Source organism: Sphaeramia orbicularis, chromosome 22 (genome assembly GCF_902148855.1).
Source record: "Sphaeramia orbicularis chromosome 22, fSphaOr1.1, whole genome shotgun sequence".
Lineage (NCBI taxonomy): Eukaryota > Metazoa > Chordata > Actinopteri > Kurtiformes > Apogonidae > Sphaeramia > Sphaeramia orbicularis.
Window position 1 is genome coordinate 45,153,412 of NC_043978.1, and position 14,318 is coordinate 45,167,729.

The window sequence follows — 14,318 nt, forward strand, 5'->3', positions numbered from 1 at the left end:
CACGGTTCAGACGCAGCAGATAAAGCCTTAACCGATTCTGCTGCTGTCTGTTTGGAAGAAAAGTGCAACATTTTCATTTCCGTTCAGTTAGCGTGATTTAATTAACGCTGCTGCTGTGTGGTCCTGTAGTGATTTTAGGCGCTAGCTATTAAAGCCAATTTAAAAAGCTTGTTGGATGACGTTAAAACCCTGCACTCAAACCACTTCATTCAAAACTAACAGACTACTAAAAGAATACTGGGAACTTGGCGCCAAATGAGGTCTGCTTTTTTTTGAAATGATCTAATTAGGAGGAGACGCACACAGGAAATAAATGCTTCTTAGAGCTGTGAAATGCAAAAAGCCCCACTTGCTTGTTAATATTCCTCTGGTTGAAGCTGTTGCATGGATGTATGTACAGTAAAACAGGGTTCCTACGGGTTTCTGCAAGTTAAATTTAAGAGCTTTTTAAGACCTTTTTAAGACTGCTTTGAACAGAATTTAATGCCCATTTCATAGCCATTCTGGCAAAAATTGGTGACTCCTAGAATTTAAGAAAATGTACTTATTTACTCCAACGCCTTGATTTCCACCGTTCTGAGTTATTTCTCACCGGGGGCTGCAGATTTAGCCATAATGGGTTCTTAATTTCAATATAAATTGTCAGGTTGGAATGGGTGGAACTGAGGAGACTAATGTCACTTTCTATGCAGCTTGGACATTTACAGATACATTAAAACACAATACAGTGAACAAGTTTATGGCAACATAACTTAAGACCAACCATATCAAATTTAATACCTTTTTAACCCTTTAAGCCCTAAGCCTAAAATTGGTCAGCCTGGACTTTTTTTTTTTATATATGCTGTGAGTGAGTCTGTTTGCCCATTTTTCCAGAGCACTTCCAGATCTAGCAATCATTTACAATTTACTGCATGTTATAATACTGTTAAAATGACTACTTTTCCAGCTTCTAGTACAGAACTGAGTGAAATTACCATAATGACCCAAGAAAGCCTGTAAAGCGCAATGTCTCAGGGTTCAGAAACCGTTGGAATTTTTCCATTTGCACAAACAGTGACAGAGTTACAGCCATCCAAACTGCATATATGCAGGGTGTGTCAGCAACGACACATCAGGTTTTAAAGAGTTAAAGACTTTTTTTAAGGTATTAAATGCAGATTTGTAAATTCAAGACCTTTAAGATTTTTTAAGCCCCTGTGGGACCCCTGGTAAAAGCTCATGTTCTTCAGTACAGTGCATTGTGTCTGTGGAGGCAGAAAATAGAGACAACATATCCACTGTCTGATTTGCATCTAATTGTTTCTGTGCTATGATGGTGATAAACAAGACATTATCCATGCAAGGTGAGGAATCCAGAGCACCTTGGTGCATGTGTATTTGTGTGTAGGTGGTGGATGCAGGGTGGGGGCGGGGCAGGGACACGTTGAGATCACATACATGCTAATGATAGCGTCATCTTAATAATGCAAAAAAAGAAAAAAAAAAATGTCAGGAAAGTTTTTACAAGCATGACGAAAGGCCACCGAGGCCATACACATACACACTTACACACACACTTACACTCACACACATGAGAGCGGTGTACCCTTGGCTCATGTCAGCTTTGTTCTGTATGTAAATGCCTCTGTGCTGACATTGGCCCCCTTACATCAAGACCCCTCTGCTGCTGCTGTACTTCCTGTATGCAAACGAGCTCGGGTCTCTAATCCACTTTTGATTGGACAGAGGGAGCGGGCGCTGGCGTACAGCACGGCGTCTGTAAGCCTCCGTGATTGAGAGATCAAGGTGGAGGGCAGTTACAGCACCGCGGTATCCAGAGGAATGAAATGAAACACAGCGGCGAATTAGAGGGCGAAAGGAAATCTGCAGATGAATTGGGATTACGGTCATTCTACTGAATCAACCTAGTGTGAAAAAACATGCTAATCTGAAGGTAACCTAGACACCTGGACGCCTCTCTGCGTACATTATCTGGGACTTGCTATATTATTTGCATTCATCAGTTCTAACCTGTCACAGCAGAGACAGATAGACAGTTTTATCTTTTATTTTAGGCTACATTCACACGGAGACACTACCTATAAATAACATAACTTATTCTGGTCATGTGTTTATTACAGCTGGGAAGCTACTGTACTTTCTATTTTAGCTGTGGTTATGTAATAATGCAAATAATACCATCATCAACACAGTTTCTTTTTTTTTTTCAGTGATTCTCTGAGACACCAGGTGATAAAGCAGGTTAAATTCAGTGTCTGTCATGTAAATTTCCACTTTTGCACTGCATCATCCATCCCTACTGAACTGATAAAAAATTTTTTAATGAAAAACAAATCCCAACAATATCAAAGTAATGTAAATGATGGGAAAAACATCAGGTCATTCTGCATTTTTAAAGAACCCCCTAAGCTCAATGCATTGAAGGAAGAGGTTTATCTCTCCATTTGAGCAGGGATTTCTTCTATACTTGAAGAATCCAATACTTTCATCAAACCTGACATTAAATATTCAAAGTCACTTATAGCTTCCTGAGTTTTTCATTGTTTTCAGTCACACTGTGAGATATAGCCAAAGGCTTGACAAAAACACGAAGTTAACTCTCTGTTTGGAGTCTTTTATCGCAATGTTTTGATCTCAAAGTCAAGGTTGAACTTCCAGCGTCAGAATTTGTCCTAAAATCTTTATTGTGGCAAAGTTAAATGAGTGGGATTTGCTGCATTAACCCATAAAGACCCAAACATCCACCAACAACCAAAATCATCTAATGATCTAAAATGTTTAATACCTGTTGATCCACTAATCCTATCAATACATGTAAATAATTGGTGTAAAATACAGTTTATTATCTTTTCATGGTCATCAGATATGACCCATTTGGATGTTCAGAGGCTCCGTAGTGAACGTGGAAACACCGTCATCTTCTACAATATTGATTCACCAATAAAACCCATGGAGCTGGATCAATGACGGTGGATGGACACACTTTTTATTATTTTGTTACTGATTTATGTTGCTGAAGAAGTCCCTTTTTCTTTAGTTTTCTCTCTTTTTGATTCAGTAACCTTCAACTTTAATCTGAGTTTAACAAACAGCTACATGATCAGTGAATTAAATATTGAAAAAATACATGATTTTCACTGAAAAAACACAAAATACAGTGGATAAGTAATGATGACAGTGGATGGAGACACTTGGTTTATGTTCAGGTAATGACATATTTTACTAAAAAAATATCACGTTTTTTCTATTTTTTATATAATAACACTCATCTTTGAATCTGAGCTTTTATGAACATCTTCATGATCTGTGAATGAAATATAGGAAAATACCGGATTTATACTTGAAAATGCGAAATACAGAGGATAATATTAGAATAAATGGTGATAAATCAGTTAAGGTTAAAAATAGTGCCACAAAAGTAGCACTGGGTCTTTATGGGTTAATAAAACTTTGTTCTATAAAATAAATTCAGATGTGTTTGTTTTAGTGATCGAAAAGCAGTAAATCTTTATAAAAGGGCAAACAAATATCAAGACGACTATTTACTCTAAACTGTAAAAGCACAAGCATCCATAGAAGTGGAGTTATAGAGCCAAGTCTGTTCACCTCCGCCCTGGCTTTTCCCAGTCCACTCTCTCTGTGTTTGTCTTCTCCTGGGCTCCCGGCCACAGGAAAAATGATCTATGTAATAATTTTTTACACAATAATCCGACGGCGCTCCTCTGACACTCGCTACATTAATCGCATAATTTGCGTCAATTGGCACTTCCTGCGTAATTGTACATATCCGACTCCCTCTCTCCTCCTCTTCTACTCTCCATCTCTCTCTTCCTCCCTCCCTCATCTGTAATAGCTGTGATTTAATTTAGCTATTTAACCTGTAATTCCAGCAATATTTATTGAGGAGTGAGGGGGAGAAAATTGGGCCATTAGCCGCCCCAGATGAATACACTGAGATGAAAATGAACGCCGCTAACTGCCAGTTGACCTTCGCACTGGATTTCTAGCCGTTCCCTCTCTTCCCTTTTTTATTAGCCGCAGCCGCAGTAATTATGGCAAATTGAATCATAGTGAAAACTGGAATCAGGCAGTAATGAGTTTTATACTGTGTGAAACTGAACCAGGAATAGAGGAAAGGCGGAGGAGAGAATACCTCGAGAGCGCTACTGGAAGAATGAAGGGATGAGGGATGGATGCCAGAGTATTTGTCATTGCGTATTGTTTCTATTTGGATGTTTCTCATCCATATGGCTGCTGCTAGAGGACACACACACACACACACGTACACACACAGATATACACACTATATAGCATGTAGTGATGAGTGTATTTATAAAAACACAACACACAAACCAGAGCCATACAGTGGTATTTATAACATTGGATTTTTAACACTCGCATTATCACAGTTTCTTTAAAAAAAAAAATGTGTGTGTGTGTGTCTATAAATTTGTCAACCTTTTTTAAGAATTAAAGGAGAGAGAAAAAAAGAACTTTTATTTTCCACAACAGCACACATTTTCTTTTTCTGTCACACTCATCCAAACAGGTTGTGCTGCCAGAGTGTGTAACTGTGTGTATGCGTGTGTGTGTGTGTGTGTGTGCATGTGTGTGTGAGAATGGGAGCCAAACAAAACACAGGCAAAGGGCCAGACCGCACTTCGACTGATAGAGAGAGAGGCTTGAAGAGCCAGAGAGAGACACAACTACATGGAGAATAATGGTTTGAATGGATTAAACAGAATCTCCACACCGACTGACTGACTACTGACTTCTCTCTGTCAGCACCTGAATGCTCCCCACAAATAAATCATTTGGCTTATTACAGTGTTTTTGCCAACAAGTAATTGATGAAAGATTTTTGCAAAATGATCATACACTCTTTTGGCTGCTACTCTATCCCTAAACTAACAAGTTACAATCACTCAGTTTTCGTCTAATCCTCTGTCTCCTCTGTTCATTAGAATAAACACAAAGACGACAAAATACTGTATGTTTCTCCTTTATTTATGTACCACAAAATTATCTTATAAAAGACCTTAAAACTTAGCGCAATTTCATCTTTGCAAACATTATTTAAGCATATACTACAGATTCAAATGCAGTTTTTCACAGATAGCTGACTTTTTAATGTTATAGGTGTAACTAAAGAGCCTTAATAGCAGCTGTATTCTGTTTCTAATGTCATCTGCACTGAAACAAAATGAATAAGATAGTTTTATGAGTGATGGGGATGTTATTTTCCTTAACCCATAAAGACCCAAACAGCCACCAACGACTAGAACCATCTACTGATCTAAGATGTTTAACAACTTTTGAACCACTAAACCTACTAATACATGTAAATAATTGGTGTAAAATACAGTTCATCATCTTTTCGCGGTCATCAGATATGGTCCCCTTGGACATTCAGAGGCTCCATAGTGAATGTGGAAACACTCATCTTCTACAACATCAATTCACCAGAAAAACCTATGAAGTTGGATCAATGACAGTGGATGGAGACACTTGGTTTATGTACAGTTAATGATAGATTTTACCAAAAAAAAAAAAATTCACATTTGCTCTATTTTTGATATAATAACCCTCATCTTTAATCTGATTTTTTATGAATATCTACATGATCAGTGAATTAAATATAGGAAATTGCATGATTTATAATTGAAAGTGCAAAATACAGAGCATAATATTAGAATAGATGGTGATAAATCAGTTAAGAAAGGCTAAAAATATAGAGACAAGGTCATTTGGGAACGTGGAAACATCGTCTTCTTCTACAACATCGATTCACCAGTAAAACCCATGGAGTTTGATAAAGGACAGTGGATGGAGACACAGTTCAGTCAATGATATATTTTGCTGAAAAAGTCACTTTTTCTTCAGTTTTTCCTGTGTCTGATATAATAACCCTCAACTTTAATCTGAGTTTTAGTGAATGTCTTCATGATCAGTGAATTAAATATAGGAAAATACCAGATTTACACTGAAATGCAAAAAATGCAAAATGCAGAAGATAATGTCATAATAAATTGTGATAAATCAACTGAGAAAAGTTAAATATAGAAAAGAAAACACAAAAGTAACACCTTCTTTATGGGTTAAAATAACTAATGCTACACAGTCCAGTCAGAGCCTTTTTTTGTTTTAAGGAAAATTCAATCATTTGATGTTACAACACTTCCTGTCCTTTTTGTTTTTAAAATGTTCACAAAAATTTCCACTTCTCCTCTCAGTAGCTGTAAACAATTACAGTTACATCTATTTAATACTAATTCACTTACATAAGGCCATTACCCACATCCTGCTGCTTGGTAATAAATGAATAGCATCAACCAACCAAATGGACACTGAGTTAACGTACTTTAAGAAGTCCTACTCTAGTATTAATGTTTCTACAGAAAGAGAGAGGAGGATGCCAAGAACACACAGTGAACTGGTTTAACCTTCTCAGAGATGTAGCTTCTACACACACACACACACACACACACACACAGCCCACACTTACTGTAAATACACATATACAGTAGGTCATAACTCAACCCGTGCATGTGCATGTGTGTGGGGATGCAAGACAGAAACACAGAGGGACGAGTGAAGGGGAGAAAGTGTCTATGCAGATGCAGAGGAGGGAGTGTGTTTTCTCGTTCAGTCCCCCCCACACACACACACAAACACACACACACACACACACACACACACAGACAGACGTACACATGACACTTCATAAAACACAGCCCTCTGCATTCTACCAAATAAAGTGATGAGCAGCTCCCTCCCTCTCTCTCTCCCTCTCTCTCTCCCTCTCTCTCTCTCTCTCTCTCTCACTCAGTCTCTCTCTCTTTCTGTTTTTTCATATGGAAATAGGAAATAATGGGGTGATTAAATAGAGTCGTATATTAAAGTACAGCTGACATTAGAATTAGCATAATGTGCTCTCGCCTCGGGCTGCATACTTTATTTGCCATCTGCGTTGGACTCCTTTCCCCCGGGAGGGCGCACACACAGATACACACACACACACACATGATAACACACATATATATGCACACACACACACACCCATACAAAAACCACGACCCACTCTTTGCACTGCGGCCGGAGAGAAATGGCGTTTCAGCGCAGGGGAAGAAAAAAAAAAAACAACACACACACTATTTCACATTCTGTTTTACACACACACTCACTTTTAATTGTTGGGCAGAAATGAACATTGGTTCCCACCCCCATAACCCCACCCCCTCCTACAGGATGACTTCTGTCTGCAGATGAGAAGTTCAACTGAAAGATGGAGGATGGAGGGTTAGGGTTGGGGTTTCTTTTTTGCTTTTTTTTTTACTCACAGATCTACATGCCGTATGAGAGACAGAGAGAGCGAGAGCGTGGAGAGGGGGGCTGGATGTTTCTTTTTTTGAGTGTTCTCTTAAGATTCAGCAGTAAAACAGCTTGTGTGTGTGTGTGTGTGTGTGTGTGTGAGAGGGAGAAAGAGAAGAGGGTGCAGACAAAAGCTGAGACGGGGAGTTGCTATTTTCATTGTGTGTGCGTGTGTGTGTGTGTGTGTGTGTGTGTGTGTGTGAGGGTGTGAGGGTGTGTGTGTGTGTGTGTGTGTGTGTGTGCGAATGCGCTGTCCACTATAATTAAGTCAAAAGGCTTTACAGGACTGTGGAGGTGAACAGCTGTTCCGCCTCTCGCTTCTCCTTCTCAACACACACACGTGCACCCACCCACATAAATATTATTAAGGGGACATTTTTCTTTTCTCCCCACCTTTTCCAACGCCAAAAAATCTTTAATATTGATATTTTTACGAGAAATATTTTTATAATGTTGGAAGAGGTTTAAAGCATCAAACCTATACCAGATTCAAAATACATATTAAATACATCTTTAAAATGTAAATATGATGTATACGTAACCTACAAAACTAAAATTATTGTACTTGTCTTTGCATTAATTTTGTTTTTTTAAGAAGTAAACCACATTTGCATTCAAGATATTAAATAAAGGAATGTAAAATAAATATATAAAAGTAGTGTATTTTGATCCAAATAGCATCTAAATTGACAATGACTGCACTGTATTTATGCACATATGTGTGCAGCAGCTACAATCACACAAACACACACACACACAAATAAGTGAAACAATTACAGCAGCATATGTTTTCCCCGGTATCTAAAATTAGTGTACTAGGTCAAGACTACAAGCTCTCGTTTAATAAATACAAGAGCATGAACAAGAGCACAATTACCATTGTGTGTGTGTGTGTGTGTGTGTGTGTGCACATGTGGGGGATGTCTGTGTTTAATCCCTGTAGGAGTGCTCCTTAGCCTGTTTTGTGTCCTTAAGTCACAATGCGTTGAGGCTGCGCCGCTGTGGAAACAAGTCCTCAATGATTTGTTGAACCTTTTGCTCCTACTTAAAAAGTGCATTCATAAATAAACCAAAGCTGAAAAACAGAGTAACATTTGTCATTTATTTTTGTTCATCTAGGTATTAGTCTCTCTGAAATAACTCGTGAAGTTGTTCACCGTACTTTATCGATAACCACATGACTGCCATCTCCAGCTAGGCAAACATTTCCGACTCTGCTTGGAGGTGTTCCCGGCGTTTTAATATCACACATGCACACAGTTCAAGTGCGCCCAGGCTGACATAATATACAGTACACCTACCATCATGCATACATGCAAGCAAACCCAGGTGCAAACACACACACACACACATTCAGTGTAATAATTCAGAGGTTTACAGTGGGAAATTCACTCCAATACTAAGTGAGAGATTAAGCACCTCTTAAAACATGGATCTAGTGTGGGCCAATCCACTGTGACTGTGAAAATGCACTTGTCAAAACCGTGATAAGTACATAGCATTTATGTGACAACATGATGAGACAAGGCCTTTTCCAGCCACAGGGAATATTAGGCAGAATAAAAAGCACACACACTTATCACATCCTGCTGCCTATTATCTAAGAATAGTTTACATTCATAATAAATAGAACAGCTGTTGAAAAAAGTATAGTTAATGACAGTTTAAAGTATCAATGAAGCACATTTTTCTTCAGTTTTCTATTTTGTACGTGTCATTTCAGATTTGTCTGATGTTTCCCTGGAGCTCCTAAAGCCTACAGTAAAAGAGTTGGTTTCCTCTAAAATATTTAATGTATTTCTTTCTGTGTGTTGCAGGTGGCAGGGATGAACCTTCCAGCTATATATGTACCACATGTAAGCAGCCCTTCCCCAGCGCCTGGTTCCTGTTGCAGCATGCCCAGAACACCCACGGCATTCGCATCTACCTGGAGTCCAACCCCTCCAGTACAGCCCTTACCCCACGGATCACTATGCCTCCACCCATGGGCAATGACGCCATCCCACAGTCCCCCCTCAACAACTTTTTGGGGGAAAACAATCCCTTCCACCTCCTTAGAATGACAGGCCCACTACTCCGGGAGCCTCCACCAGGCTTTGTGGAGAACCGCCTCCCCAACACGCCTCCGTTTGTCAGTCCGCCTCCCCGCCACCACCTGGATCCCCATCGGCTGGAACGCCTTAGCGCTGAGGAAATGGGCCTCATCTCCCAGCACCCCAGTGCCTTTGAGAGGGTGATGCGGCTGACGCCAATGGCCATGGAGTCCCAGTCTATGGACTTTTCCAGGCGGTTACGTGAGTTGGCAGGGAACAACAACAACACCACGCCACCGTTGTCACCCAGCAGGGCCAACCCTATGCACCGACTACTAAACCCCAACCCCTTCCAGCCAGGGCCAAAATCACCTTTTCTGAGCACCCCCCCTTTACCGCCGATGCCCCCAAACAGCACTACCCCTCCCCAGACACAGAACAAGGTCAAATCCTGTGAGTTCTGCGGTAAGACCTTCAAGTTTCAGAGCAACTTGGTGGTACATCGGCGGAGCCATACTGGCGAAAAACCATATAAGTGCCAGCTGTGTGACCACGCCTGTTCGCAGGCAAGCAAGCTGAAACGCCACATGAAAACCCACATGCACAAGGCTGGCTCGCTGACGGGGCGCTCAGATGATGGTTTATCCACCACAAGCTCTCCAGAGCCAGGCACCAGTGACGTTACAGGTGAGGGCATGAAGAATCGTGATGGGGACTTCCAGGGGGACGGCAATGAAGAGGAGGAGGAGGAAGAAGAAGAAGAGGAACTTGAAAATGAGAGCCGACCAGAATCCAACTTTAGCATAGAGTCTGAGTTCTACCGGAACAGGGAGAATGGTTCAAAACCGCCCTTAGAGGAGAAGTCGTCGCTTGCCCTTGACAAGATGGTGGAAGGTGGGGGTCTCAACTCTATACAGCCGTACAATAATTTAATCGTTGACAATCGTAAAAGGATGCCCTTCTCCAAGAGAAGCATGGATGGCCAGCGAGACACTGGGGATGAGGACTCAGTGGCTGGGGAGATAGACCACCACCAGCAGGGAGAGAGGACAACCATTAATGGCCGGAACTGTGGCTCCGGTGACTCTTTCTCAGGCCTGTTCCCCCGTAAGCCCACTCCCATCACCAGTCCCAGTCTATCCAACTCCTCAAATAAGAGGATCAAGATTGAGAAGGACTTGGACATTCCCCCAGCCCCCCACATCCCCTCTGAGAATGTCTACTCCCAGTGGTTGGTGGGCTATGCTGCCTCTCGCCATTTCATCAAAGACCCTTTCCTAGGCTTCACTGACTCCAGACAATCGCCCTTTGCCACTTCCTCCGAGCACTCATCTGAGAACGGCAGCCTACGGTTCTCCACACCTCCAGGTGACCTGTTGGACGGCGGCCTGTCAGGCCGCAGCGGCACCGCCAGCGGAGGCAGCACGCCTCATCTGGGTGGAGGGGGCGGTCCGGGCCGACCGAGCTCCAAGGATAGCAGGAGGTGTGACACCTGTGAATACTGTGGCAAGGTGTTTAAGAACTGTAGCAACCTGACGGTGCACCGGCGCAGCCACACTGGTGAGAGGCCCTACAAGTGTGAGCTGTGCAACTATGCCTGCGCCCAGAGCTCCAAGCTCACACGCCACATGAAAACACACGGCCAGCTCGGTAAGGAGGTCTACCGCTGTGACATTTGCCAAATGCCCTTCAGTGTGTACAGCACTCTGGAGAAACATATGAAAAAGTGGCATGGAGAACATTTGATGACCAATGAGGTCAAAATTGAACAAGCAGAGAGAACCTAAAGCAGGTTCCATATTTCTGTACTCTGCGCCACACTTTGACTTTAAAAAAACAAACAAAATGGGGTAGCTGGATACTCTTTTTGTGAAATATTAATTTTGGGTTAATTTTGTGTTTTTGCCTAAGAAACTGCCAACTGAGAAAAAAGTGAAAACAGAAATCTTAACACCATTTGAAGCTGTCTAAACTGCCTCATTTGGCGTTCCTTTTTAAACAATCAGTCAGTTGAGTTTTAACATTTGTGGAGCCTTTAACTGTGCAATAATTTCTGTATTTATTGGATTTTGTATTTTGGCATGTGCAGGTACATTTTTATTTAGGCATTTTTTTACATTTTACTTTGATTTTGCTTTACTCTGTTTTTTAAAAACCCACATGATATTCCTGAGAGTTTTTTAAAATGACAAAAAATCCATTTTAAGTAAACTTTTTTGGCCGCTGCTTGTAGGAAATTGTATATTAAGCTAAACGTGTGATTTGTTGAAGAGAAGCTGAATTCAATCTTCGATTTGAAAGTGCGTTTCACTGAGAATGCTAGAATTAGTCTATTTTGTGTGATGACGATAACGCGGACAACAATCCTTTGGCATTGTAGCATGAACTGACTCTAAAAACATGTCAATATAATTGGATATGTAGCACTGACTGTCATGTTTGACGGTAAATCTAAAAGAGGATCCCAAGGTTCATAAAGCCTCTCCTCCTGAGAACATCATTACCAGCCACAAGAAACAGATTCTAGATAAGGCAGCTGCTGACTGGTACTTAGTACCAAGCCCTGACAACGCTACAAACACCACCCTTCACTCCCCCTGCTTTCCTCATCCCCCTTTCACCTCACCATGTTACCTTCATTCATATATCCACGCCTATGTATTATATTTTGCATGAAGCCATATGATCGAGGCTATATTATTTGAGGAGTAAACTGAGCACGAAGCCATGAAAGACGTGTATGCATAGAGACAGATGGATGGACAAGACTAGGGAGTGAGCACAGGGACATCTCAGGGTGAGCTATACTACTTTTCTTTATTTACTCATTCACTCCTAAGTTGCCCCTCGGCCAAGTACTTTCATTCCATTGTATGGAAATAATTAGGGACACTCCAGTCTCCCCTGCTGCCCTCCATCACCCCCCACCCAAAAAACACCATGCTAACACCCAAGCTTTACCCCTGACCATACCCACCTACAGTATATTTTACATCACTGCTTCTAATAATACAAATTTAAAGGGTTAAATATGTGCATACATGGCAGATGCCACCACTGTAACTAGATTTCTGCAGAAAATTTTAACTCAAAATTTATTAAAAATCAACATCCCTATGCATTTTGTGCTTAAATAAATTACAATTTCTTAAAAAAAATAAATAACATTAGTAGTAAATTTTGACTTGTATTGTTATAGTGAGTCTATGATTGTATAAAATTAATCTGATGAATTAAGTCACCTCTGCTGGAATAGGAAACCTCATTCCTAAATTTCACTGTTGGTTGTGGGACAGTTTTGTGTAGACGAGGAAAAACATGTATCAGTGTGTGCTGAAATAGTAAGACTACTAGTAAGACAAGCAGCATCAGTTTGCTCCATGCCTCTTTGTTATTTTTTAGATATCATAACTTTTCTTAAGCCCCACCCACCTAAACTGGCACTTTTTTATTTTTTAATTTTTTGTCCTTTTTATTTTTTTTTACCTTTAAATCGGATCACATTTGTATGCTGTCAATGTAAGCGGATCATTCGGAGCTCTTAACAACAGACCCGCACTTTATAATTTTCCGTCCGACACACACACAGAGCTGGACAGAAAAAGGTACTAAAAAGGGTCTAGAGCTTGGGATCCCCTGACGCTGAAGTGCCCAGGGTTGTTAGGCTTGGCTTTCCCAATGCTGGCACTATAAAATTGAGTAAAAAACAAAAAAAGCAGAATTAATTTATTTGGGACAGTTTTTGTACTGCCATTCAATTTGACATGAGTGTGCCTTGAATAATGATCTTCCTATTTATTGTCTTGACAAATGCAACAACTTTTTATGAAGCAACAAATTGAATGAGGTCAAAAAAATCTTGTAAAATTGTGACTTTGACGTGTAATCTGATATTTCAACAGATTTATTGAAATTAGCGCAAATGAAACAATGCTGAGTTTAGGTTTAGGAGTACCCAGCACAATACTGATGTGTCTGCGTGTGTATATATGTATGCATATGTACATATAAAGGCACAAACCTATATATAGATATTTATCAAATTCCTCACTCATAAGGACAAGAATCTGTCCCTCAACAGAAAAATTCCAGGAGTGGTTAAAAGCCACACAAAAGTCAAGGAAGAGACTGGACAAAAATCAGGAAATGCATAAACTAAAAAAAAAAAAAAAGAATTTAGTGCACTCCGTCTTAAAATAAGTTTACAGTATTGAAACAAGTACAAGGGTAAAATAATATTTGTGTGTATGTGTGTTTTAAACAAACGAGTATTTTTTTTTTTCCAGGTTTGCTTCTAAAATTTCTCTGAATGCCGTAGTGGCGATGTGTATATTGTTTTTTTTTTTTTTTCCTTTTTATTTCGGTGAAGGGGTTTTAGTATATATATATAAATATATATGAATATATATTACATTTTTCTTGTTTACTGTAAAAGTATACCAGTATTTGTAATATTGGAGAATGCCTGGGCATTTTACAAAAATAGAAAAAGGTTGTTTTTTATTTTTTATTTTGCAGTCCAATTTAAATTGTGGGTCTCTTAAACTGTTTTTGTCACTGTAACTGTAAAAGTCTTAAGTTTTAGTAACTTTTATTCTGCCTTGGGTGTAATGAAATAAAAAAAAAAAATAAATGAATTAAAAAATGACTGAGCTGTAACAAACTTGGATTTGGTGGTGGTGGGGGGGTGGGAGTGGGTGTGTGGGTGGGTGGGGGAGGGGGGTGGGGGGTTGAAATGGGCGCTCCGTCAGCAGTCGGAGGTTTTTCTCCCACAAACCACTGGTTCGACTTTTCAGGAAAAACACAGAATCCTGACTTGTATCTAGTTTTCTTCTACTGGAATTGATTATTCTTCATGGTTTGAAATACATGTGTAGGCACTTGCTGTCTTTCCTACAGAGCTTGTCTTTT

At 40.2% G+C, this 14,318-nt stretch overlaps 1 protein-coding gene across 1 annotated transcript in view; it reads left to right on the forward strand.

The window, feature by feature from the left end:
- The window catches only part of bcl11ba (BCL11 transcription factor B a), a 47,011-nt gene extending 33,242 nt beyond the window's left edge, over nt 1–13,769 (forward strand). The window contains exon 3 of the mRNA XM_030127374.1: nt 9,192–13,769. Coding sequence (XP_029983234.1) covers nt 9,192–11,194 — 2,003 coding nt within the window. The 3' untranslated portion in view covers nt 11,195–13,769. The remainder of the gene's footprint in view (nt 1–9,191) is intronic.
- Nucleotides 13,770–14,318: the final 549 nt, after the last annotated feature.